A 25,826-nucleotide genomic window follows, 5' to 3' on the forward strand; every position below is an offset into this window, starting at 1 on the left:
CGTCGGCCAGACCAGCGACGGCGGCGTCTACTGGGAGGGCATCGACCAACCCCTCCCCCCCGGCACCACCCTCACCTCCTGGTTGGGCCAACCCTGGAAGCCCGGTAAGACAGACCCCGCCCCTTCGCGGCCCCGCCCCCCCCCCTGAAGCCCCGCCCCGCTTCTCCCATCATCTCCTGATCTTCTAGGTGACCCCCAACCTTGCGCCCACCCCAATTCCCGCTTCTGCGCCCCGGCGAGCCAATGTCCCATCATCGACCCGGCGTGGGAGGACCCCGAGGGCGTCCCCATCGACGCCATCATCTTCGGTGGGCGGAGACCCGAAGGTGAGGCCACGCCCCCCCACCCCGCCCCACCCCGCCGCCCCCGAGGAGGCGCCGATTGGCCGGGTCCCACGGCGGGGCGGGTTCTCGCCCTAGGGGTGCCCTTGGTCTACGAGGCCTTCAACTGGCGCCACGGCGTCTTCGTGGGGAGCGCCATGAGGAGCGAGGCCACCGCCGCCGCCGAGCACACCGGTCAGCCCCGCCCCCTCGCCGCGCCCCACCACCCCCACCGCCCCGTAACCACCTCCCACCGCCCCGTAACCACCTCCCACCGCCCCGTAACCACCTCCCACCGCCCCGTAACCACCTCCCACCACCCATAACCACGTCCTACCACGTCCCGTGACCCCATAACCACGTCCCACCACCCATAACCACGTCCCACCACCCATAACCACGTCCTACCACGTCCCACCGCCCATAACCACGTCCCACCGCCCCGTAACCACCTCCCACCGCCCCGTAACCACCTCCCACCGCCCCGTAACCACCTCCCACCGCCCATAACCACCTCCCACCGCCCCGTAACCACCTCCCACTGCCCCGTAACCACGTCCTACCACATCCCACCACCCATAACCACGTCCTACCACGTCCCACCACCCATAACCACGTCCCACCGCCCCGTAACCACGTCCCACCGCCCCGTAACCACCTCCCACTGCCCCGTAACCACGTCCTACCACATCCCACCACCCATAACCACGTCCTACCACGTCCCACCACCCATAACCACGTCCCACCACCCATAACCACGTCCCACCACGCCGTAACCACGTCCCACCACCTCCCACCGCCCCGTAACCACCTCCCACCACCCATAACCACGTCCTACCATGTCCCACCACCCCGTAACCACGTCCCACCACCCATAACCACGTCCCACCACCCCGTAACCACGTCCTACCACGTCCCACCACCCATAACCACGTCCCACCACCCATAACCACGTCCTACCACGTCCCACCGCCCCGTAACCACGTTCCACCGCCCATAACCACCTCCCACCACCTCCCAGTGCCCCATAACCACCTCCCAGTGCCCCCAGTGCCCCATAACCGCGTCCCAGTGCCCCATAACCGCGTCCCAGTGCCCCATAACCGCGTCCCAGTGCCCCATAACCGTGTCCCAGTGCTCCATAACCACCTCCCAGTGCCCCATAACCACCTCCCACCACCTCCCAGTGCCCCATAACCACCTCCCAGTGCCCCATAACCACCTCCCAGTGCCCCCAGTGCCCCATAACCACCTCCCAGTGCCCCATAACCACCTCCCACCACCTCCCAGTGCCCCATAACCACCTCCCAGTGCCCCATAACCACCTCCCAGTGCTCCATAACCACCTCCCAGTGCCCCATAACCACCTCCCAGTGCCCCCAGTGCCCCATAACCACCTCCCAGTGCCCCATAACCACCTCCCAGTGCTCCATAACCACCTCCCAGTGCCCCCAGTGCCCCACAACCACCTCCCAGTGCTCCATAACCACCTCCCAGTGCTCCATAACCACCTCCCAGTGCCCCATAACCACCTCCCAGTGCCCCCAGTGCCCCATAACCACCTCCCAGTGCCCCATAACCACCTCCCAGTGCTCCATAACCACCTCCTAGTGCCCCATAACCACCTCCCAGTGCCCCCAGTGCCCCATAACCACCTCCCAGTGCCCCATAACCACCTCCCAGTGCTCCGTAACCACCTCCCAGTGCCCCCAGTGCCCCATAACCACCTCCCAGTGCCCCATAACCACCTCCCAGTGCTCCATAACCACCTCCTAGTGCCCCATAACCACCTCCCAGTGCCCCCAGTGCCCCATAACCACCTCCCAGTGCCCCATAACCACCTCCCAGTGCTCCGTAACCACCTCCCAGTGCCCCCAGTGCCCCATAACCACCTCCCAGTGCCCCATAACCACCTCCCAGTGCTCCATAACCACCTCCTAGTGCCCCATAACCACCTCCCAGTGCCCCCAGTGCCCCATAACCACCTCCCAGTGCCCCATAACCGCATCCTAGTGCCCCATAACCACCTCCCACCACCTCCCAGTGCCCCATAACCACCTCCCACCACCTCCCAGTGCCCCACAACCACCTCCCAGTGCCCCATAACCACCTCCCAGTGCCCCCAGTGCCCCATAACCACCTCCCAGTGCCCCCAGTGCCCCATAACCACCTCCCAGTGCCCCATAACCACCTCCCCCCCCCCCCCCTCCCCCCAGGCCGCCGCCTGATGCACGACCCCTTCGCCATGCGCCCCTTCTTCGGCTACAACGCCGGCCAGTACCTGGCCCACTGGTTGGCCGTCGGCGAGCGGCGGGGGGCCCGCCTCCCCCGCATCTTCCACGTCAACTGGTTCCTCCGCCACCCCCTCACCGGCGCCTTCCTCTGGCCGGGCTTCGGCCACAACGCCCGCGTCCTGGCCTGGATCTGCGGCCGGGTGGCCGGCGAGGCGGCCGCCGTCCCCACCCCGGTGGGGTTGGTGCCGCCGGAGGGGGCTTTGGATTTGGGGGGGTTGCCGGGCGTGGCCTACTCCGCCCTCTTCCCTTTCCGCAAAGCCTTCTGGGAGGAGGAGGTCCGGGAGCTGCGGGGCTACTACGAGGAGAATTTCGGCCGCGACTTGCCCAAGGAGGTGATGGGGGAGCTGGAGGCCTTGGAGGAACGGGTCAAGAAGATGTGAGGGCCCGCGGTGGCCGTCACGGGGCCGTTGGTGGCCGTCACGGGGCTTCGGTGGCCGTCTCGGGGCTTTGGTGGCCGTCTTAGGGCCTTTGGTGGCCGTCTCGGGGCCGTTGGTGGTCACCTTGGGGCCGTTGGTGGCTGTCTTAGGGCCTTTGGTGGCTGTCTCAGGGCTTTGGTGGCCACCTTGGGGCCTTTGGTGGCCGTCTCGGGGCTTTGGTGGCCACCTTGGGGCCTTTGGTGGCCGTCTTAGGGCCTTTGGTGGCCCTCTCGGGGCCTTTGGTGGCCACCTTGGGGCCTTTGGTGGCTGTCTTAGGGCCTTTGGTGGCCGTCTCAGGGCTTTGGTGGCCATCTCGGGGCCTTTGGTGGCTGTCTTAGGGCCTTTGGCTGTCTCGAGCCTTTGGTGGCCGTCTCGGGGCCATTGGTGGCCGTCTCGGGGCCATTGGTAGCCATCTTAGGGCCTTTGGTGGCCATCTCAAGGCCCTTGGTGACCATCTCAGCCCTTTGGTGGCTGTCTTAGGGCCTTTGGTGGCCGTCTCGGGGCTTTGGTGGCCGTCTCGGGGCCATTGGTGGCCACCTTGGGGCCGTTGGTGGCTGTCTTAGGGCCTTTGGTGGCTGTCTCAGGCCTTTGGTGGCCACCTTGGGGCCTTTGGTGGCCGTCTCGGGGCCCTTTGGTGGCCGTCTCGGGGCCTTTGGTGGCTGTCTTAGGGCCTTTGGCTGTCTCGAGCCTTTGGTGGCCATCTTAGGGCCTTTGGTGGCCGTCTCGGGGCCTTTGGTGGCCACCTTGGGGCCTTTGGTGGCTGTCTTAGGGCCTTTGGCTGTCTCGAGCCTTTGGTGGCCACCTTGGGCCCTTTGGTGGCCATCTCGGGGCCATTGGTGGCCGTCTCGGGGCCATTGGTGGCCATCTTAGGGCCTTTGGTGGCCATCTCAAGGCCCTTGGTGACCATCTCGGCCCTTTGGTGGCTGTCTTAGGGCCTTTGGTGGCCTTCTCGGGGCTTTGGTGGCCATCTCGGGGCCTTTGGTGGCCACCTTGAGGCCTTTGGTGGCTGTCTTAGGGCCTTTGGTGGCTGTCTCGAGCCTTTGGTGGCCATCTCAGGGCCCGTTGGTGGCCTTCTTGGGGCCGTTGGTGGCCACCTTGGGGCCTTTGGTGGCTGTCTCAGGGCCGTTGGTAGCCATCTCGGGGCCCTTAGTGGCCGTCTCGGGGCTTTGGTGGCCACCTTGGGGCCTTTGGTGGCTGTCTTAGGGCCTTTGGTGGCCATCTCGGGGCCCTTAGTGGCCTTCTCAGGGCTTCGGTGGCCATCTTGGGCTTTTGGTGGCCTTCTCAGGGCTTTGGTGGCCATCTCGGGGCCTTTGGTGGCCGTCTTAGGGCCTTTGGTGGCCGTCCCGAGGCTTTGGTGGCTGTCTCAGGGCCTTTGATGGCCGCCTTGGGGCCCTTGGTGGCCATCTCAGGACTTTGGTGGCCATCTCGGCCCTGTGGTGGCCACCTTGGGGCCTTTAGTGGTCATCTCTGGGCCCTTGGTGGCCATTTTGGGTGGTTGGTGGCCAGTTTGGGCAGTTGCTGTGGTCTTCACGGGGGTCCACCCCCCTCACCCGTCAGTGGCCACCACCCCCAACCTCATGGCCGCCTCCCTCACGACCTGGTGGCCACCACCACAACCTTGTGGCCACCACCACCGTCCCAACCTGGTAGCCACCATTGCGACCTGGTGGCCACCATTGCAACCTGGTGGCCACCACCACCACCTGGTAGCCACCACCCCCGGCCTGGTGCCCGCCATTGCGACCTGGTGGCCACCACCCCCCGACCTGGTAGCCACCACCCCGACCTGGTGGCCGCCACCGCCACCTGCTGGCCGCCATCTTCTCTGGTGGCCACCGTGGTCTTCGTCGACGCCCCCCCTGGCCACCGTCTCTCCTGATTGGACCACCGGGAGCCCGAGGCCGACGCCGCCCATTGGTGGCCTCTTGGCCAATGGCCCCGCCCCCTTGACCACGGGACCCCGCCCACCTTGGCCAACCTCTTCCACTTGACCGACCTCTTCCAGTTGGCCACGCCCCCTTGGCCAATGGCCACGCCCCCTTGACCAATGGCGACGCCCTGTTGACCAATGGCCACGCCCCTTGCCCCGTGGCCACGCCCCTTGCCCCACCCCTCCCCCCGTTGGCCAACCGCCCCCCTCCCGTTGGCCAATCCCTTTGTTGACCGATGACCGACGCCTCCCATTGGCCGACGCCGGCGGCTGCCTTCCGACGTCCTCATTGGCTGCTGACCTCACGCCCTCCGCTCCTATTGGCTCCCGCCCCCCCCCGGGGTGGGCGGGGCCTTGCCCACGTGCCTTGGGGGGGCGGGGCCGGGATGGGACCAATAAAAGAGCCCCTTGGGGGGGGCTCGGATGGGACGTGGGAGTCACGTGTCGTCATTGGGGGGGGTCAGGGGTCACGGCGGGGGGGCGGGGCGGGGGTCAAAGGTCACGGGGGAGGGGCCGGGCCCCGCCCCGAGGCTCCTCGGGCGCTCATTGGCCGCCGGCGCCGGGTTCAAGGCCGCGTGGGCGTGGCCACCGCCCCCCGCAGCCAATCAGCAGGCGCCCGCCCCCCCCACCGCTCTCACCAGCCAATCAGAGACGCCGTTTATTGCCCTCCCCCCCTCTCCAGCAGCAGGCGCCGCGTCCAATCAGCGCTCGCCCCGCCCCTCCCCCACCCCCGCGGGGCCCCGCCCCTTCCGGCGCGCGGCGGACGTAAACAAGCGGCGGCCGGGAGGGGGAGGGGGGGGGCGCAGCGCCGCCGCGCGCCGCTCCTGATTGGCCAGCGCCGGGCAGGGGGGTAAGGAGGGGGCTCCGGATTGGTGGGCGCTGGGGGGGGGGGGGGGGGGGGGGGGGTCGCTCCTCGGCCTCTGATTGGCTGGAGCGCGGCGGGGCGGCCGGAGGGGGGGGGGGGGGGGGGGATCGCGGGCCGTTGCCATGGGGACAGGGGGGGTCCCGGGGCCGTTACCATGGATACGGGGGGGGGGGGTGGTGTTTCTGGGCCCGTTGCCATGGAGACGGGGTCCCAGGGCGGTTGCCATGGAGACAGGGGGTCCCAGCCCGTTGTCATGGAGACGGGGGGGGGGGTGTGTGTGTCCTCTGGGCCGTTGCCATGGCTACGGGGGGGGGTGTCCCCTCGATGGTTGCCATGGCTACGGGGGAGTCCTGGGCCCGTTGCCATGGATGCGGGGGGGGGGGGGTATCCCAGGGTGGTTGCCATGGAGACGGAGGGGGTGTCCCCCAGGGCGGTTGCCATGGTTACGGGGGGGGGGAATTCCCCTGATGGTTGCCATGGGGACGGGGGTGTCCCGGGGCCGTTGCCATGGAGACGGGGGGGGGGGGTGTCCCTGGGCCCGTTGCCATGGGGGGGGGGGGGTGTCCCAGGGCGGTTTCCATGGTTACGGGGAGGGGGGGTGGGGGTGTCCCCGATGGTTGCCATGGCAACAGGGGGGTCCCTGACGCTCCCCCCCCCCCCGCAGGTGGTGGGGGATGGGCTCCCACAGCAGCAGCAGCAGCAGCGCGGGGGAGGGGCGGGGGGGGGGAGGGGGAGGGGGAGGGGGCGCCCCCCGCCCCGGGGGGACCCCGAGGAGGAGGAGGGGGAGGGGGAGGAAGAGGAGGAGGAAGAGGAAGAGGAAGAGGAAGAGGAGGAGGAGGAGGAAGAACGTCGACCTGGCCCAGGTCCTGGCCTTCCTCCTGCGCAGGTACCGGGGGGCCCTATAGGGTCTGGGGGGGGCTATAGGGCGGGGGGGGGGCCCTATAGGGTCTGGGGGGGGCCCTATAGGGTCTGGGGGGGGCCCTATAGGGTGGCTGGGGGGGGCTATAGGGCGGGGGGGGGGCCCTATAGGGTCTGGGGGGGGCCCTATAGGGTCTGGGGGGGGCCCTATAGGGTGGCTGGGGGGGGCTATAGGGCGGGGGGGGGGGCCCTATAGGGTCTGGGGGGGGCCCTATAGGGCGGGGGGGGGCCCTATAGGGTGGCTGGGGGGGGCTTTTGGGGGGGCCTTATGGGGTACTGGAGGGCCCTATAGGGTGTCCAAGGGGGGTATTGGGGGGGTCCTATGGGGTTTGGGGGGCCCTATAGGGTCTGAGGGGGGTCTATAGGGGGCCCTATAGGGTTTGGGGGGCCCTATAGGGTGGCTGGGGGGGGGTCCCTATAGGGTTTGGGGGGCCCTATAGGGTCTGAGGGGGGTCTATAGGGGGCCCTATAGGGTTTGGGGGGCCCTATAGGGTACTGGGGGGCCCTATAGGGTGTCCAAGGGGGCTATGGGGGGGCCCTATGGGGTTTGGGGGGCCCTATAGGGTCTGGGGGGGGGGCATAGGGGGCCCTATAGGGTTTGGGGGGTCCCCTATGGGGTACTGGGGGGCCCTATAGGGTGGCTGGGGGGGTCCCTATAGGGTTTGGGGGGCCCTATAGGGTCTGAGGGGGGGCTATAGGGGGCCCTATAGGGTTTGGGGGGCCCTACAGGGTACTGGGGGGCCCTATAGGGTGTCCAAGGGGGGTATAGGGGGGGTCCTATGGGGTTTGGGGGAACCTATAGGGTCTGGGGGGGGCCATAGGGGTCCCTATAGGGTTGGGGGGTCCCCTATGGGGTACTGGGGGGCCCTATAGGGTGTCCAAGGGGGTTCAAGGGGGGGTCCTATGGGGTTTTGGGGGGCCCTATAGGGTCTGGGGGGGGTCTATAGGGGGCCCTATAGGGTTTGGGGGGTCCCTATAGGGTTTGGGGGGTCCCCTATGGGGTACTGGGGGGCCCTATAGGGTGGCTGGGGGGGTCCCTATAGGGTTTGGGGGGGGCCCTATAGGGTCTGAGGGGGGTCTATAGGGGGTTCTATAGGGTTTGGGGGGCCCTATGGGGTACTGGGGGGCCCTATAGGGTGTCCAAGGGGGGTATAGGGGGGGCCCTATGGGGTTTTGGGGGACCCTATAGGGTCTGGGGGGGGTCTATAGGGTGTCCTATGGGGTATTGAGGGCCCTATAGGGTTTGGGGGTCCCCTATGGGGCTGTGGGGTGCTCTATAGGGTGTCCAGGGGGGGTATGGGGGGCCCTATGGGGCATAGGCTTTTGGCCCCAATTTAAAACAAAGCTTTTAAACATATATGTAGAGGGGGGGCCCTATAGGGTTTGAGGGGCCTATAGGGTTTGGGGGGGCTCTACAGGGGATTGGGGGGGGTCTATAGGGGATTGGGGGGCCTATAGGGGATTGGGGGGCCCTATAGGGTTTGGGGGGGCCTATAGGGGATTGGGGGGGGGCCTATAGGGGATTGGGGGGCCCTATAGGGGATTGGGGGGGGGGCCCTATAGGGTTTGGGGGGGCCCTATAGGGGATTGGGGGGCTCTATAGGGGATTGGGGGGGGCTCTATAGGGGATTGGGGGGGGGGCCCTATAGGGTTTGGGGGGGCCCTATAGGGATTGGGGGGCTCTATAGGGGATTGGGGGGGCCCTATAGGGTTTGGGGGGGCCCTATAGGGGATTGGGGGGGCCCTATAGGGGATTGGGGGGGGGCTCTATAGGGGATTGGGGGGGCCCTATAGGGTTTGGGGGGCCCTATAGGGGATGGGGGGGGCTCTATAGGGGGTGAGTGGGGCTCCCTATGGGGTGCTATGGGGCGCCCTATAGGGCCATGGGTCACCCTATGGGGGAGGGGGGGGGATTTTAGGGTGTGGCCGCCCCTCCCCCACCCCCAAGGGCGCCCCCTGCTGTTTCCCCCCCCCCCCAGGAACCAATCGGGGCCGGCGCGGGGGGGGAGGGGCCGGGGGGCCCCCCCCCGATTCGGATGAGGAACCTTGGGATGGGGGAGGGGGGGACCCGGACCCCCCCCCAGGTAGGGTGGGGGAGGGGCAGCGGGGGGGGGAGGGGCAGCGGGGGGGGGAGGGGCACCTTTGGGTGGGGGAGGGGCATCGGGGAGGGGCATCTGTGGGTGGGGAGGGGCACCTTGGGGGGAGGGGCATCGTGGGGGGGGGAGGGGGACCTGGGGGGGGAGGGGCATCTTTGGGTGGGGGAGGGGCATTGGGGGAGGGGCATATTTGGGTGGGGGGAGGGCATATTTGGGGGGGGGCATATTTGGGTGGGGGAGGGGCATATTTGGGTGGGGGAGGGGCACCGGGGGGGGGAGGGGCATTCCGGGTGGGGGAGGGGCATCTTGGGTGGGGGAGGGGCACCCTGGGTGGGGGAGGGGGGGGGGGTCCCCTTTTTGGGGGGAAACGGGGGGGATTTGGGGGTCCCAGCTGCCTGGGGGGGGGGGGGGTGGGGGGGAGGGTGGTGGGTTGGCCCCTCCCCCACTGACCATGTGACCCCTCCCCCCCCCAAGCCCCGCCCCCTCCGGACACGCGGGTCCTGGACAGCCACGAGTTGCGGTCGCAGCTGGAGTGGGTGGGGGGGCGGGGGGCGGGGCCCCGCCCCACCGAGGAGAGTTTGCCCCGCCTCCTGCGGCAGGTGTGGGGCAGGGGTGGGGCTGGGGGGGCCGCTATGGGGCTGGGGGGGTCCCTATGGGGCTGGGGGATGGTACGGGCCCGGGGGGGGCCGCTATGGGGCTGGGGGGCCGCTATGGGGCTGGGGGGTCCCTATGGGGCTGGGGGGTCCCTATGGGGCTGGGGGTGTCTATGGGCCCGGGGGGGGGCTGCTATGGGGCTGGGGGGCCGCTATGGGGCTGAGGGGGATCCCTATGGGTCCAAGAGGGCTCCTATGGGGCTGGGGGGTCGCTATGGGTCCAGGAGGGCTCCTATGGGTCTGGGAAGGCCCCTATGGGGCTGGGGGGGCTCCTATGGGGCTGTAGGGCTCCTATGGGTCCGGGAGGGCCCCTATGGGGCTGGGGGGGCTCCTATGGGTCTGTAGGGCTCCTATGGGTCTGGGAGGGCCCCTATGGGGCTGGGGGCGCCTATGGGGCTGGGGGGGCGCCTATGGGGCTGGGGGGGCTCCCATGGGTCCGGGAGGGCCCCTATGGGGCTGGGGGGGCTCCTATGGGGCTGTAGGGCTCCTATGGGTCCGGGAGGGCCCCTATGGGGCTGGGGGGGCGCCTATGGGTCTGTAGGGCTCCTATGGGTCCGGGAAGGCCCCTGTGGGGCTGGGGGGGCTCCTATGGGTCTGTAGGGCTCCTATGGGTCCGGGAAGGCCCCTGTGGGTCCGGGAGGGCCCCTATGGGGCTGGGGGGGGCCCCCCTATGGGTCCCGACCCCCGCGGGTCCCCTCTCCCCCCAGCGCGAGTGGGGCCGGTGCCGCCACGGCAGCTTCTCCCCGGGCGAAAAAACCCGCGTGGGCTCCCAGTAAGTACCCGTAACCCTACTGGGAGCTACTGGGACGGGGGGGGGGGGTCGGGAAAATTAACCTATGGGGCTCAGCCCCCTATATTTGCCCCGCCCCCCCCCAAGTTTCCTGCCCAATCACGTCGCCTTCACCGACGCCTACCCCCAGAAAGCTTTCTGCGGCGTCTTCTCCGACGACGGCTCCCTCTTCGCCTCCGCCTGCCAAGGTGCGCTATGGGGCACGGCCCCCCCAAATCTATGGGGCTGGGATGGGGGGGGGGGGGGGAGGGGAGCCGGATTGACCCCCCCCCACCCCCACCCCCCCCCAGACCAGACCCTGCGGCTCTACGAGTGCCGGGGGGAGGGGCTGCGCCTCTTCCGCGCCTCCCGCGCCCGCGACGTCGGCTGGAGCATCCTCGACCTCGTCTTCACCCCCGACGCCGCCCAGTGCCTCTATTGCAGCTGGTCCGACTACAGTGAGTGGGGGGGGGGGCGTGGCCAGGCCCGGGGGGGCGTGGTCATCACCTGGGGGGGGCGTGGTCGTGCCCTAGGGGCGGAGCCTAAGGGGGTGGGGGCGGAGCATAGCCTCTCTATTGCCTCTATTCTGCCGCGTTTAGGTATAGGGAGGGGTCCTAGGGGGCGTGGCCAGACCCTGGGGGGCGTGGCCAGGTCGTGGGGGGCGTGGTCATGCCCTAGGGGCGGGGCCTAAGGGGTGGGGGCGGAGCATAGCCCCTCCGTTGGCTCTATTCTGCAGCGTTTAGGTATAGGGAAGGGTCCTAGGGGGCGTGGCCAGGCCCTGGGGGGCGTGGCCAGGTCGTGGGGGGCGTGGTCTTGCCGTAGGGGCGGAGCCTAAGGGGGTGGGGGTGGAGCATAGCCTCTCTATTGCCTCTACTCTGCAGCGTTTAGGTACAGGGAGGGGTCCTGGGGGCGTGGCTTAAGTCCTGGGGGCGTGGTCATCACCTGGGGGGCGTGGTCTTGCCCTAGGGGCGGAGCCTAAGGGGGTTGGGCGCAGCCTGTGCCCCTCCCAGCGCCTCTATTGGGCATCATTTAGGTATAGGGAGGGGTCCTGGGGGCGTGGCTTAAGTCCTGGGGGCGTGGTCAGACCCTGGGGGCGTGACCATCGCCTTGGGGGCGTGGTCTTTCCCTAGGGGCGGGGCCTAAAGGGTTGGGGCGGAGCCTGTGCCCCTCCCAGCGCCTCTATTGGGCATCATTTAGGTATAGGGAGGGGGCCAGGGGGCGTGGCCTGATGCTGGGGGGGGCGTGGCCGAGAAAGGCGGGGCGTGGCCTAACGAGGCCCCTCCCCTTCCGGCCCCGCCCAGTCCACGTCTATGACATCTACGGGGACGGGGACAACCACACCGCCCTCGACCTGCGGTAGGGGGCGGGGCTATGGGGTGGGCGGGGCCGGGGGCGGGGCTACGGGGCGGGGAGGGGGGTCATGGGCGGGGCTATGGGGTCATGGGCGGGGCTATGGGGCAGGGTGGGCGGGGCTATGGGGCTCAGGGGGTCATGGGCGGGGCTATGGGGTGGGGTGGGCGGGGCTATGGGGTCATGGGCTGGGCTATGGGGCGGGGTGGGCGGGGCTATGGGGCAGGGAGAGGGTTCTATGGGGCTATGGGGCGGGGTGGGCGGGGCTATGGGGCAGGTAGGGGTCATGGGCGGGGCTATGAGTTGGGTTGGGCGGGGCTATGGGGCTCAGGGGGTCATGGGCGGGGCTATGGGGCAGGGTGGGCGGGGCTATGGGGCTCAGGGGGTCATGGGCGGGGCTATGGGGCGGGGTGGGCGGGGCTATGGGGCTCAGGGGGTCATGGGCGGGGCTATGAGTTGGGTTGGGCGGGGCTATGGGGCACAGGGGGTCATGGGCGGGGCTATGGGGGCGGGGCTATGGGGCGGGGTCACTGATTCCCCCCTCCCCCCCCAGCCCGGAAGAGCGTCGCTTCGCCGTCTTCTCATTGGCCGTGGGGCCGGACGGGCGGGAGGTGGTGGGCGGGGCCAACGACGGCTGCCTCTACCTCTACGACCGGGAGGTCCAACGGCGCGTCCTACGGGTCAGCCCCGCCCACCCCGGGGGGCGTGGCCTGGGGGCGGGCCTATGGGGGCGGGGGGTGAGGGGGGCGGGGTCAAGGGCAGCCTACGGGGGTCAAGGTCGCCCTGTAGAGGTCAAGGGCACCCAATGGGGGGGTCAAGGTCAACCTAGAGGGGGTCAAGGTCAACCTATGGGGGTCAAGGGCAGCCTATGGGGGTCAAGGTCGCCCTGTAGAGGTCAAGGGCACCCAATGGGGCGGTCAAGGTCAACCTATGGGGGTCAAGGGCACCCGATAGAGGTCAAGGTCACCCTGTGGGGGGTCAAGGGCACCCGGTAGAGGTCAAGGTCCCCCTATGGGGGTCAAGGTCACCCTGTAGGGGTCAAGGTCACTCTGGGGGGGGGTCAAGTTCAGTCTATGGGGGGGTCAGGATCGCCCTGTAGAGGTTAAGGTCACCCTATGGGGGTCAAGGCCACCCTATAGAGGTCAAGGTCAGCCTATAGAGGTCAAGGTCAGCCTATAGAGCTCAAGGTCACCCTATGGAGGCCAAGGTCACCCTATAGGGCTCAAGGCCACCCATGGGTGCCGAGGCCACCCTATGGGTCCAAGCCCCCCCCATGCCCCGGCGTGACCTTGACCTTGACCTTGCCCTCCCCCCCCCCCCCCCCCGCAGGTGGAGGCCCACGAGGACGACGTCAACGCGGTGGCGCTGGGGGAGGGGGCGGGGCAGCTGCTGCTCTCGGGCGGGGACGACGGCGTCTGCCGCGCCTGGGACCGCCGGTGCCTGGGGGAGGGGCGGCCCCGCCCCGTCAGCCTGCTGGCCGGCCACCGCGACGGCATCACCTTCCTGCACCCCAGGGTGGGGCCCGGGGGCACTGGGGGCACTGGGGGGCACTGGGGGGGGCACTGGGGGGCACTGGGGGGCACTGGGAGGGGCTGGGAGGGGACTGGGGGGCACTGGGAGGGGCTGGGAGGGGCTATGGGGGGCGCTGGGGGGCACTGGGGGGGCTGGGAGGGGACTGGGGGGCGCTGGGGGGCACTGGGGGGGCTGGGAGGGGCTATGGGGGGCAGTGGGGGGCACTGGGAGGGGCTGGGAGGGGACTGGGAGGGGCTATGGGGCACTGGGGAAGGACTGGGAGGGGCTGGGAGGGGCTATGGGGCACTGGGGAGGCACTGGGAGGGACTGGGAGGGACTGGGACGGACATAGGGTCAACTGGGAGCAACTGGGAGCAACTGGGATGGACATAGGGTCAACTGGGAGCAACTGGGATGGATGTAGGGTCAACTGGGATGGGCGTAGGGTCAACTGGGAGGAATGTAGGGTCAACTGGGAGCAACTGGGTTCAACTGGGATGGACATAGGGTCAACTGGGAGCAACTGGGTTCAACTGGGATGGACATAGGGTCAACTGGGATGGATGTAAGGTCAACTGGGATGGGCGTAGGGTCAACTGGGATGGACGTAGTGTCAACGGGGAGCAACTGGGAGCAACTGAGATGGACATAGGGTCAACTGGGAGCAACTGGGATGGATGTAGGGGCAACTGGGATGGGCGTAGGGTCAACTGGGAGGAACGTAGGGTCAACTGGGAGCAACTGGGTTCAACTGGGATGGACATAGGGTCAACTGGGAGCAACTGGGATGGATGTAGGGTCAACTGGGATGGGTGTAGGGTCAACTGGGAGCAACTGGGTTCAACTGGGATGGGTGTAGGGTCAACTGGGAGCAACTGGGTTCAACTGGGATGGACATAGGGTCAACTGGGAGCAACTGGGATGGATGTAAGGTCAACTGGGATGGGCGTAGGGTCAACTGGGAGGAACGTAGGGTCAACTGGGAGCAACTGGGATCAACTGAGATGGACATAGGGTCAACTGGGAGCAACTGGGATGGATGTAAGGTCAACTGGGATGGGCGTAGGGTCAACTGGGAGCAACTGGGAGCAACTGGGATGGACATAGGGTCAACTGGGAGCAACTGGGTTCAACTGGGATGGACATAGGGTCAACTGGGATGGATGTAAGGTCAACTGGGATGGGCGTAGGGTCAACCGGGACAGACGTAGGGTCAACTGGGAGCAACTGGGATCAACTGAGATGGACATAGGGTCAACTGGGAGCAACTGGGATGGATGTAAGGTCAACTGGGATGGGCGTAGGGTCAACTGGGAGCAACTGGGATGGGCGTAGGGTCAACCGGGACGGGTGTAGGGTCAACCGGGACGGACGTAGGGTCAACTGGGAGCAACTGGGAGCAACTGGGAAGGCTCTGCGGTCAACCGGGCTGGGGTTCTGCCGGGACTGGTGGAGCTGGGATGCTCCGGAAGCCCCGGGGGTGCCCCGGGGGTGCCCTCAAGCCCCGCCCCCCCCTTGCCCTTGACCCTTGACCTTTGCCCTTGACCCCCCCCCAGGGGGACGGGCGCTACCTGGTGACCAACTCCAAGGACCAGACGGCCAAGCTCTGGGACCTGCGGCGGCCGGCGGGGGCGGGGGGGCTGGCGGCCGCGCGCCGCGCCGTCGCCCGCCAGAGCTGGGACTATCGCTGGCAGCGGGCGCCGCGGCGCGGTGAGGGGGCGGGGCCTCGGGGGGGGGGGGGCCTCGGGGGGGCGGGGCCTCGGGGGGGGGCGGGGCCTCGGGGGGGCGGGGCCTCGGGGGGGAGGGGCTTCGGGGGGGAGGGAATTCGGGGGGGGATTCGGGGGGGAGGGGATTCGGGGGGGAGGGGCTTCGGGGGGGAGGGGATTAGGGGGGAGGGGCTTCGGGGGGGAGGGGCTTCGGGGGGGAGGGGATTCGGGGGGGAGGGGCCTCGGGGGGGGAGGGGCCTCGGGGGGAGGGGCTTCGGGGGGGAGGGGATTCGGGGGGGAGGGGCCTCGGGGGGGGATGGGATTCGGGGGGGAGGGGATTCGGGGGGGAGGGGATTCGGGGGGAGGGGCTTCGGGGGGGAGGGGATTCGGGGGGGAGGGGATTCGGGGGGGAGGGGCTTCGGGGGGGAGGGGATTCGGGGGGGAGGGGCTTCGGGGGGGAGGGGCTTCGGGGGGGAGGGGATTCGGGGGGGAGGGGCCTCGGGGGGGGATGGGATTCGGGGGGGAGGGGATTCGGGGGGGAGGGGATTCGGGGGGAGGGGCTTCGGGGGGGAGGGGATTCGGGGGGGAGGGGATTCGGGGGGGAGGGGCTTCGGGGGGGAGGGGATTCGGGGGGGAGGGGCTTCGGGGGGGAGGGGATTCGGGGGGGAGGGGCCTCGGGGGGGGAGGGGATTCGGGGGGGGAGGGGCCTCGGGGGGGGAGGGGATTCGGGGGAGGAGGGGCCTCGGGGGGGGAGGGGATTCGGGGGGGGAGGGGCCTCGGGGGGGGAGGGGATTCGGGGGAGGAGGGGCCTCGGGGGGGGAGGGGATTCGGGGGGAGGGGCCTCGGGGGGGAGGGGATTCGGGGGGGGGAGGGGCGCAGGGGCGTGGGGCTATGGGGAAGGGGGTGGGGGTTGGGGAGGGGGTGGGGCCATGGGGAAAGGGGTGGGGCTATGGGGAGGGGGCGGGGCTATGGGGAAGGGGTGGGGCTATGGGGAGGGGGGTGGGGCTGTGGGGAAGGGGGTGGGGCTGTGGGGAAGGGGGTGGGGCTATGGGGAGGGGGCGGGGCTATGGGGAAGAGGGTGGGGGTTGGGGAGGGGGTGGGGCCATGGGGAAAGGGGTGGGGCTATGGGGAAGGGGCGTGGCTTTGGGGAAGGGGGTGGGGCTTGAAGAATGGGTGGGGCTATGGGGAAGGGGAGGGGCTTGGGGAAGGGGTGGGGCTTGGGGAAGGGGCGTGGCTTTGGGGAAAGGGGTGGGGGTTGGGGAGGGGGTGGGGCCATGGGGAAAGGGGTGGGGCTATGGGGAGGGGGCGGGGCTATGGGGAAGGGGTGGGGCTATGGGGAAGGGGTGGGGCTATGGGGAGGGGGTGGGGCTGTGGGGAAGGGGGTGGGGCTGTGGGGAAGGGGGTGGGGCTATGGGGAGGGGGCGGGGCTATGGGGAAGAGGGTGGGGGTTGGGGAGGGGGTGGGGCCATGGGGAAAGGGGTGGGGCTATGGGGAAGGGGCGTGGCTTTGGGGAAGGGGGTGGGGCTTGAAGAATGGGTGGGGCTATGGGGAAGGGGAGGGGCTTGGGGAAGGGGTGGGGCTTGGGGAAGGGGCGTGGCTTTGGGGAAAGGGGTGGGGGTTGGGGAGGGGGTGGGGCCATGGGGAAAGGGGTGGGGCTATGGGGAGGGGGCGGGGCTATGGGGAAGGGGTGGGGCTATGGGGAAGGGGTGGGGCTATGGGGAGGGGGTGGGGCTGTGGGGAAGGGGGTGGGGCTGTGGGGAAGGGGGTGGGGCTATGGGGAGGGGGCGGGGCTATGGGGAAGAGGGTGGGGGTTGGGGAGGGGGTGGGGCCATGGGGAAAGGGGTGGGGCTATGGGGAAGGGGCGTGGCTTTGGGGAAGGGGGTGGGGCTTGAAGAATGGGTGGGGCTATGGGGAAGGGGAGGGGCTTGGGGAAGGGGTGGGGGTTGGGGAAGGGGCGTGGCTTTGGGGAAAGGGGTGGGGGTTGGGGAGGGGGTGGGGTCATGGGGAAAGGGGTGGGGCTATGGGGAAGGGGTGGGGCTATGGGGAAGGGGCGTGGCTTTGGGAAAGGGGCGTGGCTTTGGGGAAGGGGTTGGGGAGGGGGTGGGGCCATGGAGGAAGGGGGTGGGGCTATGGGGAAGGGGTGGGGCTTGGGGAAGGGGCGGGGCTATGGGGAAGGGGAGGGGCTTTGGGAAAGGGGGTGGGGCCATGGGGAAGGGGTGGGGCTCTAAGGGGCGGGGCTTTGGGAAGGGGCGGGGCTTGAAGAAGGGGCGGAGCTTTGGGAAAAGGGGCGGGGCTTGGGGAAAGGGGCGGGGCTTCAGGAGGGGGAGTGGCCAAGGGGAAGGGGGTGGGGCCTGGGGGAAGGGGTCGTGTGTGTCCCCCCCCCCCAGCAGTCGCCACGGTGACGGTGGGCGTGTCCCCCCCCCCCCCCGCAGCCACGGTGACGTCACCGCTGCCCGGCGACAGCTCATTGGTCACCTTCCGGGGCCACGCGGTGCTGCGCTCCCTGCTGCGCGCCCGCCTCTCCCCCCCCCGCGGGGGGGGCGGCCTCTTCCTGGGGGCGGGGTGCGCCTCGGGCGCCCTGATAGGTCAGGGGGCGGGGCCTGGGGGGGCGGGGCCTGGGGGGGGCGGGGCCTGCGGGGGGGGCGGGGCCTGCGGGGGGAGCGGAGTGGGGAGGGAGGGGACTGGGGGGCGGGGGTGGGGGGTGGGGGGGGGGCCTGGGGAAGGGGGCGTGGCTTTGGTGTGGGGGCGTGGCTGGAGGTTGGGGGCGTGGCGTGTGGGTGGGGGGCGTGGGGGGCGCGTTTAGGGGGCGTGGCCTGCGGTTGGGGGCGTGGCCTGCGGTTGGGGGCGTGGTTGGGGGCGTGTCTTTTGGGAGGGGGCGTGGTTAGGGGGCGTGGCGTGTGGCTGGGGGCGTGGCTTTAGGGTGGGGGCGTGGTTAGGGGGCGTGACGTGTGGTTGGGGGCGTGGCTTTTTAGGGGTGTGGGCGTGGTTATGGGCGTGGCTTTTTGGGGGTGTGGGCGTGGTTATGGGCGTGGTCCGCACTCGGGGGGGGGCGTGGTCTGTGGCTATGGGGGCGTGGTTTGAGGGCGGTGGGCGTGGTCTGTAGGGGCGTGGCTTGAAGGGGGGCGTGGCTACGGGCCCGGGGGCGAGGCCGGCGGGTGGGGGGCGGGGTTTGGGGCGTTGGGCGTGGCTCGAGGGGGGGGTGGTGGGCGTGGCCTGAGGCCGCCCCGCCCCCCCGGCAGTGTACGAGGTGCTGACGGGGCGGGCGGTGCGGCGGCTGACCAATCACGGGGCCTGCGTGCGCGACGTCAGCTGGCACCCCCACGGCGGGAGGCTGGCCAGCGCCTCGGTGGGCGGGGCTTGGGGGGGCGGGGCCGGGGGTGGGCGGGGCCGGGGGTCGCTATGGGGCTGGGGGGGTCTCTATGGGTCCCTATGGGGCTGGGAGGTCGCTATGGGGCTGGGGGGGTCCCTATGGGTCTGGGGGTTCCCTATGGGGCTGGGGGGGTCGCTATGGGGCTGGGGGTTCCCTATGGGGCTGGGGGGTGTTGCTGTGGGGCTGGGGGTGTCGTGGTTATGGGCTGGGAGGGAATCTATGGGGCTGGGAGGTCGCTATGGGGCTGGGGGGGTCTCTATGGGGCTGGGTGGGACCCTATGGGGCTGGGGGGTTCCCTATGGGGCCGGGGGGTCTCTATGGGTCCCTATGGGTCTGGGGGGGTCCCTATGGGGCCGGGGGGTCTCTATGGGTCCCTATGGGGCTGGGGGGGTCCCTATGGGGCTGGGGGGTCTCTATGGGTCCCTATGGGGCCGGGGGGTCTCTATGGGTCCCTATGGGTCTGGGGGTCCCTATGGGGCTGGGGGGTCCCTATGGGGCTGGGGGGTCTCTATGGGTCCCTATGGGGCTGGGGGGGTCCCTATGGGTCTGGGGGTTCCCTATGGGGCTGGGGTCTCTATGGGTCCCTATGGGTCTGGGGGTTCCCTATGGGGCTGGGGGGTCTCTATGGGTCCCCTATGGGTCTGGGGGTCCCTATGGGGCCGGGGGGGGTCTCTATGGGTCTGGGGGTTCCCTATGGGGCCGGGGGGTCTCTATGGGTCCCTATGGGTCTGGGGGTTCCCTATGGGCCGGGGGGTCTCTATGGGTCCCTATGGGTCTGGGGGGTCCCTATGGGGCCGGGGGTCTCTATGGGTCCCTATGGGGCTGGGGGGTCCCTATGGGGCTGGGGGGTCTCTATGGGTCCCTATGGGGCCGGGGTTCTCTATGGGTCTGGGGGTTCCCTATGGGGCTGGGGGGTCCCTATGGGGCCGGGGGGGGTCTCTATGGGGCCGGACGCCGCTATGGGGCCGCCTGACCCCCCCCTCCCCCCGCAGTGGGACGGCAGCATCTGCCTCTGGGATTACCGGGAGCCGCAGGACGAGGACGGGGGAGGGGAGGCGGGGGGGGAGGGGAGCGGGGCCCCCCCCCTCCGCCCCACGGCGCCGTAGCCCCACGGCGCCGCCGTCGCCCCCCAATAAACCGTGACCCACAAGTGACCCACTGTTATTTTGGGGGGGGGGGGAGGGGAACAGGGGGACGTGTGTCCCCCCTCCCCCCCCCCCATGCGACTCCGTGGGGTGGCGGCCTCCTCTCTGCCCCACAAGTCCCAGCCCCACATCTGCTGTGTCCGTCCGTCCGTCCGTCCGCGTCCCCCCTCATCCCCCCCCCCCCCCCCTTCCCCCTCCCCCAATGTCCTCTCCGTGTCCTTGTCCCCTCCCCGCCACCTGTCCCCGGACCAGGCCGCCATCCCAGGAGGCCGTGGGGCGGCCGCTGTGGGGCAGCCATGGGGTGGTGTGGGGCAGCCATCCAGGCCCTCAGCCGTGGGGCGGCCGCCGTCCTGGCCTCGCCGGCCTTTCCCCGGGCCCACGCCTTGACCTTGGCCTTACTTGTGGGGCTGGGACCCGTCCTGAGGGCCCGGGCCGACCCCCACAGCCTGCTGGCCTCGCCCCATAACCTGCTGGAGGCGTGAGTGGGGCTGGGGGGGAGCTGTGGGGCTGGGGGGGAGCTGTGGGGCTTGGCTGTGGGGCTGGGGGGGAGCTATGGGGCTTGGCTGTGGGGCTGGGGGGGGCTGTGGGGCTGGAGGTGTGAGTGGGGCTGGGGGGGCTGTGGGGCTGGGGGGAGCTATGGGGCTGGGGGGGAGCTATGGGGCTGGGGGGGATCTATAGGGCTTGGCTGTGGGGCTGGGGGGGAGCTGTGGGGCTGGGGGGGATCTATAGGGCTTGGCTGTGGGGCTGGGGGGGAGCTGTGGGGCTGGGGGGGATCTATAGGGCTTGGCTGTGGGGCTGGGGGGGCTGTGGGGCTGTGGGGGTTCTGTGGGGCTGGGGGGGATCTATAGGGCTTGGCTGTGGGGCTGGGGGGGAGCTGTGGGGCTGGGGGGGATCTATAGGGCTTGGCTGTGGGGCTGGGGGAGCTCTGGGTCTGGGGGGAGCTGTGGGTCTGGGGGGGCTGTGGGGCTGTGGGGTGGTTGTGGGGCTGGGAGGGTTGTGGGGCTGGGGGAATCTATGGGGCTGGGGGGGGGTGCGGGGCTGGGGGGAGATCTATAGGGCTTGGTGGTGGGGCTGGAGGTGGTTATGGGGCTGGGGGGTTATGGGGCTGGGCGGGAGCTATGGGGCTGGGGGTGGCTGTGGGGCTGGGGCGTTATGGGGCTGGACGGGAGCTATGGGGCTGGAGGTGGTTATGGGGCTGGGGGGTTATGGGGCTGGGCGGGAGCTATGGGGCTGGAGGTGGTTATGGGGCTGGGGGGTTATGGGGCTGGGCAGGAGCTATGGGGCTGGAGGTGGTTATGGGGCTGGGGGGCTGGGGGGTTATGGGGCTGGGCGGGAGCTATGGGGCTGGAGGTGGTTATGGGGCTGGGGGGTTATGGGGCTGGGGGGTTATGGGGCTGGGCGGGAGCTATGGGGCTGTGGTGGCTGTGGGGCTGGGGGGTGGTTATGGGGCTGGGTGTCTATGGGGCTGGGGGGGGGTGTGGGTGTGGCTATGGGGCAGGCCCCCGCCCTCCCCCACACCCCTCCCCTCCCCCCCCCCCCCCAGGCGCCTGGTGGCCCTCGGCCGGCGGTTGGACCACCTTGCTGGTGGCCGCCCTCTTGGTGGCCTCCTGGCCGCTGGCCCGGCCGGGGGGCGGCGCCCTTCTCCGCGCCGTGGGGCGCTGGCTGGTGGGCGTGGCCCTGGCTCGCTCCGCCCCCCGCCTCTTCGCCGCTTTGGAAGCCGCCACCGGGCGTTGCTGCAGGCCGGCGGCCGGGGGGCTCCTCCTCCTGCCCCACGGCGACCCACGGAGCTGCCGGGCCGAGGGCCATCGGTGGGAGGGGTTCGGGGCCTCCCCCCAGGCCTTCGCCTTGGTTCATTGCGGCCTGGGATTGGCCGAAGAAGCCGGGGCGTTGGGGCGGGTCCTCTACCTGCCCCGGCGGAGGAGGAGGAGGGGGCGGAGCCAAGAAGGAGCTCGGCGAATGGGCTGGAAGGGGGAAGGAGCTCAATGGTTGGAGGGGGAGAACCGTGGAGGAGCTCAACCAATGGGGTGGGGCCGGGGAGGAGGTCAACCAATGAGGTGGGGCGGTGGAGAACGTCAAGCGATGGGGTGGGGCCGGGAAGGAACCGGCCATCCAGGGTGGGCGGGCCACGGAGGAGGTCAGCCAATGGGGTGGGAGAGCCACGGAGGAGGTCAGCCAATGGGGTGGGGCCCTGAGGGAGGCCAGCCAATGGGGTGGGGCCGTGAGGGACCTCAAGGGAAGGGGGAAGGACCTCAGTGGATGGGGTGGGAGAGCCAGGGAGGAGCTCAGCCAATGGGGTGGGAGAGCCAGGGAGGAGCTCAGCCAATGGGGTGGGAGAGCCAGGGAGGAGCTCAGCCAATGGGGTGGGGCCACGGAGGAGCTCAGCCAATGGGGTGGGGCCAGGGAGGAGCTCAGCCAATGGGGTGGGGCCAGGAGGAAGCGGGCTGGCAGAGCCCCGAGGGCCATTGGCAGCCGGGGTGGGTGAGCCCCGCCCCCGGCAGGACCCGGACGATTTGGCGTTGGCTGTTACGAGGCCTCTCATTGGTCTTCGGGGAGAGCCCGGGGGCTGGGTGGCCCCAGGGGGCCGGGTGGCCACCGTCCGCCGGGTGGCCACCGTCCGCCAGGTGGCCACCGTCCGCCATGGGGCCGCCGTCATCTATGGGGCCGCCATCATCTATGGGGCCGCCGCCATCTATGGGGCCGCCGCCATCTATGGGGCCGCCGCCACCCATGAGGTCATCGTCCCCCATGAGGTCACCACCATCCATGGAGCCACCATCCCCCATGAGGTCACCATCCCCCATGAGGTCATCGTCCGCCATGAGGTCATCGTCCCCCATGAGGTCATCATCCCCCATGAGGTCATCGTCCCCCATGAGGTCATCATCCCCCATGAGGTCACCACCATCCATGGAGCCCCCATCCCCCATGAGGTCACCATCCCCCATGAGGTCATCATCCTCCATGAGGTCATCGTCCCCCGTGAGGTCACCGTCCCCCGTGAGGTCACCGTCCGCCATGAGGTCACCGCCCCCCGCTGGAACGCGCCCCCCCCGCCGGTCCCAAGGCGGGTGGAAGGAGGATGACGATGTCGCGGAGGAAGGAGCCCGGCGGCCCGGCACCGCCCTCTCCCTCCTCTTCCTCCTCAACGTGGCCCTGGTGGCGCTCTGGCAGATCCTATTGGCCGTCACCTTGGCCTACCGCCACGATTGGCCGCGGAACGCCGCCGGCGCCGCCGTGGGTTGGGCCGCTTGGGTCATCACCTATCGCTTCTGGTATCGCTACCCCTGTTCTCCTGGGCCACCGGGGTTGGGACTTCCGGCGCCCTGAAGGTGGCCGGGAGGGGCCCCAGGTGGCCGGGGAGGTTCTAGACCTCCAGGAGAACCCCAAAAGTCCAGGAGAACCCCAAAAGTCCAGGAGAACCCAAGAATCCTGGAGAACCTCAAGTGTCCTGGAGAACCTCAAGTGGCCAGAAGGTCCATGCGTCCATGGGGGGAGGGGTGATGATGGGGTTTGGGGGGGGCCCCAGGTGGCCGGGGAGGTTCTAGACCTCCAGGAGAACCCCAAAAGTCCAGGAGAACCCAAGAATCCTGGAGAACCCAAAATCCAGGAGAACCTCAAGTGGCCAGAAGGTCCATGCGTCCATGGGGGGAGGGGTGATGATGGGGTTTGGGGGGGACCCAGGTGGCCGGGGAGGTTCTAGACCTCCAGGAGAACCCCAAAAGTCCAGGAGAACCCCAAAGTCCAGGAGAACCCAAGTGTCCTGGAGAACCTCAAGTGTCCTGGAGAACCTCAAGTGGCCAGAAGGTCCATGTGCCCATGGGGGGAGGGGTGATGATGGGCTTTGGGGGGGACCCAGGTGGCCGGGGAGGTTCTAGACCTCCAGGAGAACCCCAAAAGTCCAGGAGAACCCCAAAAGTCCAGGAGAACCCAAGAATCCTGGAGAACCCAAAATCCAGGAGAACCTCAAGTGGCCAGAAGGTCCATGCGTCCATGGGGGGAGGGGTGATGATGGGGTTTGGGGGGGGCCCCAGGTGGCCGGGGAGGTTCTAGACCTCCAGGAGAACCCCAAAGTCCAGGAGAACCCCAAAAGTCCAGGAGAACCCAAGAATCCTGGAGAACCTCAAGTGTCCTGGAGAACCTCAAGTGGCCAGAAGGTCCATGCGTCCATGGGGGGAGGGGTGATGATGGGGTTTGGGGGGGGGACGCAGGTGGCCGGGGAGGTTCTAGACCTCCAGGAGAACCCCAAAAGTCCAGGAGAACCCCAAAAGTCCAGGAGAACCCAAGAATCCTGGAGAACCTCAAGTGTCCTGGAGAACCTCAAGTGGCCAGAAGGTCCATGCGTCCATGGGGGGAGGGGTGATGATGGGGTTTGGGGGGGACCCAGGCGGCCGGGGAGGTTCTAGACCTCCAGGAGAACCCCAAAAGTCCAGGAGAACCCCAAAAGTCCAGGAGAACCCAAGAATCCAGGAGAACCCAAGTGTCCTGGAGAACCTCAAGTGTCCTGGAGAACCTCAAGTGGCCAGAAGGTCCATGCGTCCATGGGGGGAGGGGTGATGATGGGGTTTGGGGGGGACCCAGGTGGCCAGGGAGGTTCTAGACCTCCAGGAGAACCCCAAAGTCCAGGAGAACCCCAAAAGTCCAGGAGAACCCAAGAATCCTGGAGAATCCAAGAATCCAGGAGAACCTCAAGTGGCCAGAAGGTCCATGCGTCCATGGGGGGAGGGGTGATGATGGGGTTTGGGGGGGGACCCAGGCGGCCGGGGAGGTTCTAGACCTCCAGGAGAACCTCAAGGGTCCTCCAGGAACCTGAAGAACCTCCAGGAGGCGCCATTTTGGGGCCAATCGGGCCGGAAACGGGGCTTCCCCCGCCCCTTTTTGGGGTGATTGAGGTCCCGGCCAATCAGGGGAAGGCAAAGGGGAGGTGCCGGCGGTGCGGGCGGCGGCCAATCAGGTGAGAGATGAAGAGGGGCGGGGACTCAGGAGGGTGGGTGACCCCGTTGACCTCCCCCCCCTCCGATTTTGGGGTCAAATCCGCCCGTTGGGGGATTTTGGGGGTCAAATCGGGGCGAAAACCGCAAATTTGGGGGCCGCGCTCGAGCGGGCCGCGCGGAACGGGGCGGAAAGGGCGGGTTTGAGTCAAAATAGCACCCAAAACCGGCCGTTTTGGGGAGAAAAGAGGCAAATCGGGGCGTTTTGCCCCAAAATCGGGGTTTTTTAATAGGCGGAAATGGCGGTTTTTGAAAACCGGGCGATTTTTGCCCCAAAATGAGGGGTTTTTGAGCCTAAAAACGACGGGGTTTGGAGGCGAAAGGGAAGATTTTTGGAGCGCAAAATTGGAGATTTTTGGGTGGAAAAGCGACAAGTTTGGGGGCGCGGAAAATCAAGATTTTGGAGCGCCAAATTCTGGATTTTGGAGGGCAAAATTCCCGATTTTGGAGCGCAAAATTCCCGATTTTTGGAGCTGCGAAGCGAAGCTTTTTGAGCAGCGAATTCAGGATTTTGGAGCCGAAAAATAAAGGTTTTTGGGTGCAAAATTCAAGATTTTGGGGGCACAGAATGAAAGATTTTTTTGGGGACCAAAAATTCAAGATTTTGGGGGCGAAAACGTGAAGATTTTGGGGTAAAAAAGTCACGATTTGGGAATTCTGCTCGGATTTCTCCCCAAAAAGGCAGGTTTTTGCGGTGAGGAGGGGAGGTTTTGTGCCAAATTTCAGGGTTTTGGGCAAAAATCATGAAAAAACGGGAGTTTGGGGTCGGCGGCGACGGTAGAAATGTTTTTTTTTGCAGAAAAACACCTAATTTGGGGGGGAAAAAAGGGATTTTGGGGGGTTAAAATGATGATAAAGGAAGAAAATGTGGTTTTTTTCCCCATAAAATGCGTGGGTTTGCTGTAAAATGTGTATTTTTGCCGTAAAATGTGGATTTTTTGCTGTAAAATGTGGATTTTTTTGCCGTAAAATGTGGATTTTTTGCTGTAAAATGTGGATTTTTGCTGTAAAATGTGGATTTTTGCTGTAAAATGTGGATTTTTGCTGTAAAATGTGTGGATTTGGGGCTAAAATGTGTGGTTTGGCCATAAAATGCTTCTTTTTGTGCCGTAAAATGCTTTTTTTTTGCAACTAAAATGCCTGAAAATGGGGTTTTTTTTCCCCATAAAATGGGGGGGGACGGGGCGGTAAAAATGAGGATTTTTTTTGCCATAAAATGAGGATTTTTTGCCATAAAATGAGGATTTTTTGCTATAAAATGAGGATTTTTTTGCCCTAAAATGAGGATTTCTTTTGCTATAAAATGAGGGTTTTTTTGCCATAAAATGAGGATTTTTTTGCCATAAAATGAGGATTTTTTTGCTCTAAAATGAGGATTTTTTTTTCTATAAAATGAGGGGTTTTGCCTTAAAACGAGGATTTTTTTTTGCCATAAAATGAGGACTTTATTGCCGTAAAATGAGGGGTTTTGCCTTAAAATAAGGCCTTTTTTGT

At 67.6% G+C, this 25,826-nt stretch overlaps 3 protein-coding genes and 1 long non-coding RNA gene across 4 annotated transcripts; 3 read left to right on the forward strand and 1 right to left on the reverse strand.

The window, feature by feature from the left end:
• Positions 1 to 4: 4 nt before the first annotated feature.
• On the forward strand, positions 5 to 3,609 carry LOC309604062 (phosphoenolpyruvate carboxykinase [GTP], mitochondrial-like; the record flags this gene model as incomplete). The annotated part of the gene is made up of 4 exons (XM_082338985.1): positions 5 to 104; positions 189 to 326; positions 420 to 515; positions 2,537 to 3,609. Coding segments are annotated over 4 exons (792 nt in total), but the record flags the coding sequence as incomplete, so codon positions are not given.
• Positions 3,610 to 3,631: 22 nt separating this feature from the next.
• LOC309604063 lies at positions 3,632 to 5,387 on the forward strand. Its single transcript, XR_014230832.1, has 2 exons — positions 3,632 to 4,095; positions 4,181 to 5,387. It is a non-coding gene; the product is annotated as an uncharacterized lncRNA (long non-coding RNA).
• A 634-nt stretch (positions 5,388 to 6,021) lies between these two features.
• On the forward strand, positions 6,022 to 19,315 carry DCAF11 (DDB1 and CUL4 associated factor 11; the record flags this gene model as incomplete). The annotated part of the gene is made up of 14 exons (XM_082338986.1): positions 6,022 to 6,043; positions 6,490 to 6,711; positions 8,723 to 8,827; positions 9,314 to 9,438; positions 10,200 to 10,264; positions 10,370 to 10,470; positions 10,573 to 10,719; positions 11,563 to 11,617; positions 12,165 to 12,291; positions 12,941 to 13,126; positions 14,680 to 14,833; positions 17,262 to 17,414; positions 18,069 to 18,175; positions 19,192 to 19,315. The coding sequence occupies 14 exons, from the start codon at positions 6,022 to 6,024 to the stop codon at positions 19,303 to 19,305; spliced, it is 1,683 nt and encodes a 560-aa protein (XP_082195112.1). The 3' UTR covers positions 19,306 to 19,315.
• A 2,421-nt stretch (positions 19,316 to 21,736) lies between these two features.
• Positions 21,737 to 23,450, reverse strand: LOC309604061 (uncharacterized protein). Its single transcript, XM_082338984.1, has 2 exons — positions 23,409 to 23,450; positions 21,737 to 22,708 (listed from the first exon to the last, which is right to left on the reverse strand). The coding sequence occupies exon 2, from the start codon at positions 22,359 to 22,361 to the stop codon at positions 21,753 to 21,755; it is 609 nt and encodes a 202-aa protein (XP_082195110.1). The 5' UTR covers positions 22,362 to 22,708; positions 23,409 to 23,450; the 3' UTR covers positions 21,737 to 21,752.
• Positions 23,451 to 25,826: the final 2,376 nt, after the last annotated feature.

Source organism: Platalea leucorodia, assembly GCF_965183815.1.
Source record: "Platalea leucorodia genome assembly, contig: HAP1_HAP1_SCAFFOLD_328, whole genome shotgun sequence".
NCBI lineage: Eukaryota > Metazoa > Chordata > Aves > Pelecaniformes > Threskiornithidae > Platalea > Platalea leucorodia.

Bases quoted from the DNA above. Each gene is read 5' to 3' on its own strand.
- LOC309604061 (XM_082338984.1), bottom strand. From the start codon at position 22,361: ATGGCGGACGGTGACCTCACGGGGGACGGTGACCTCACGGGGGACGAT.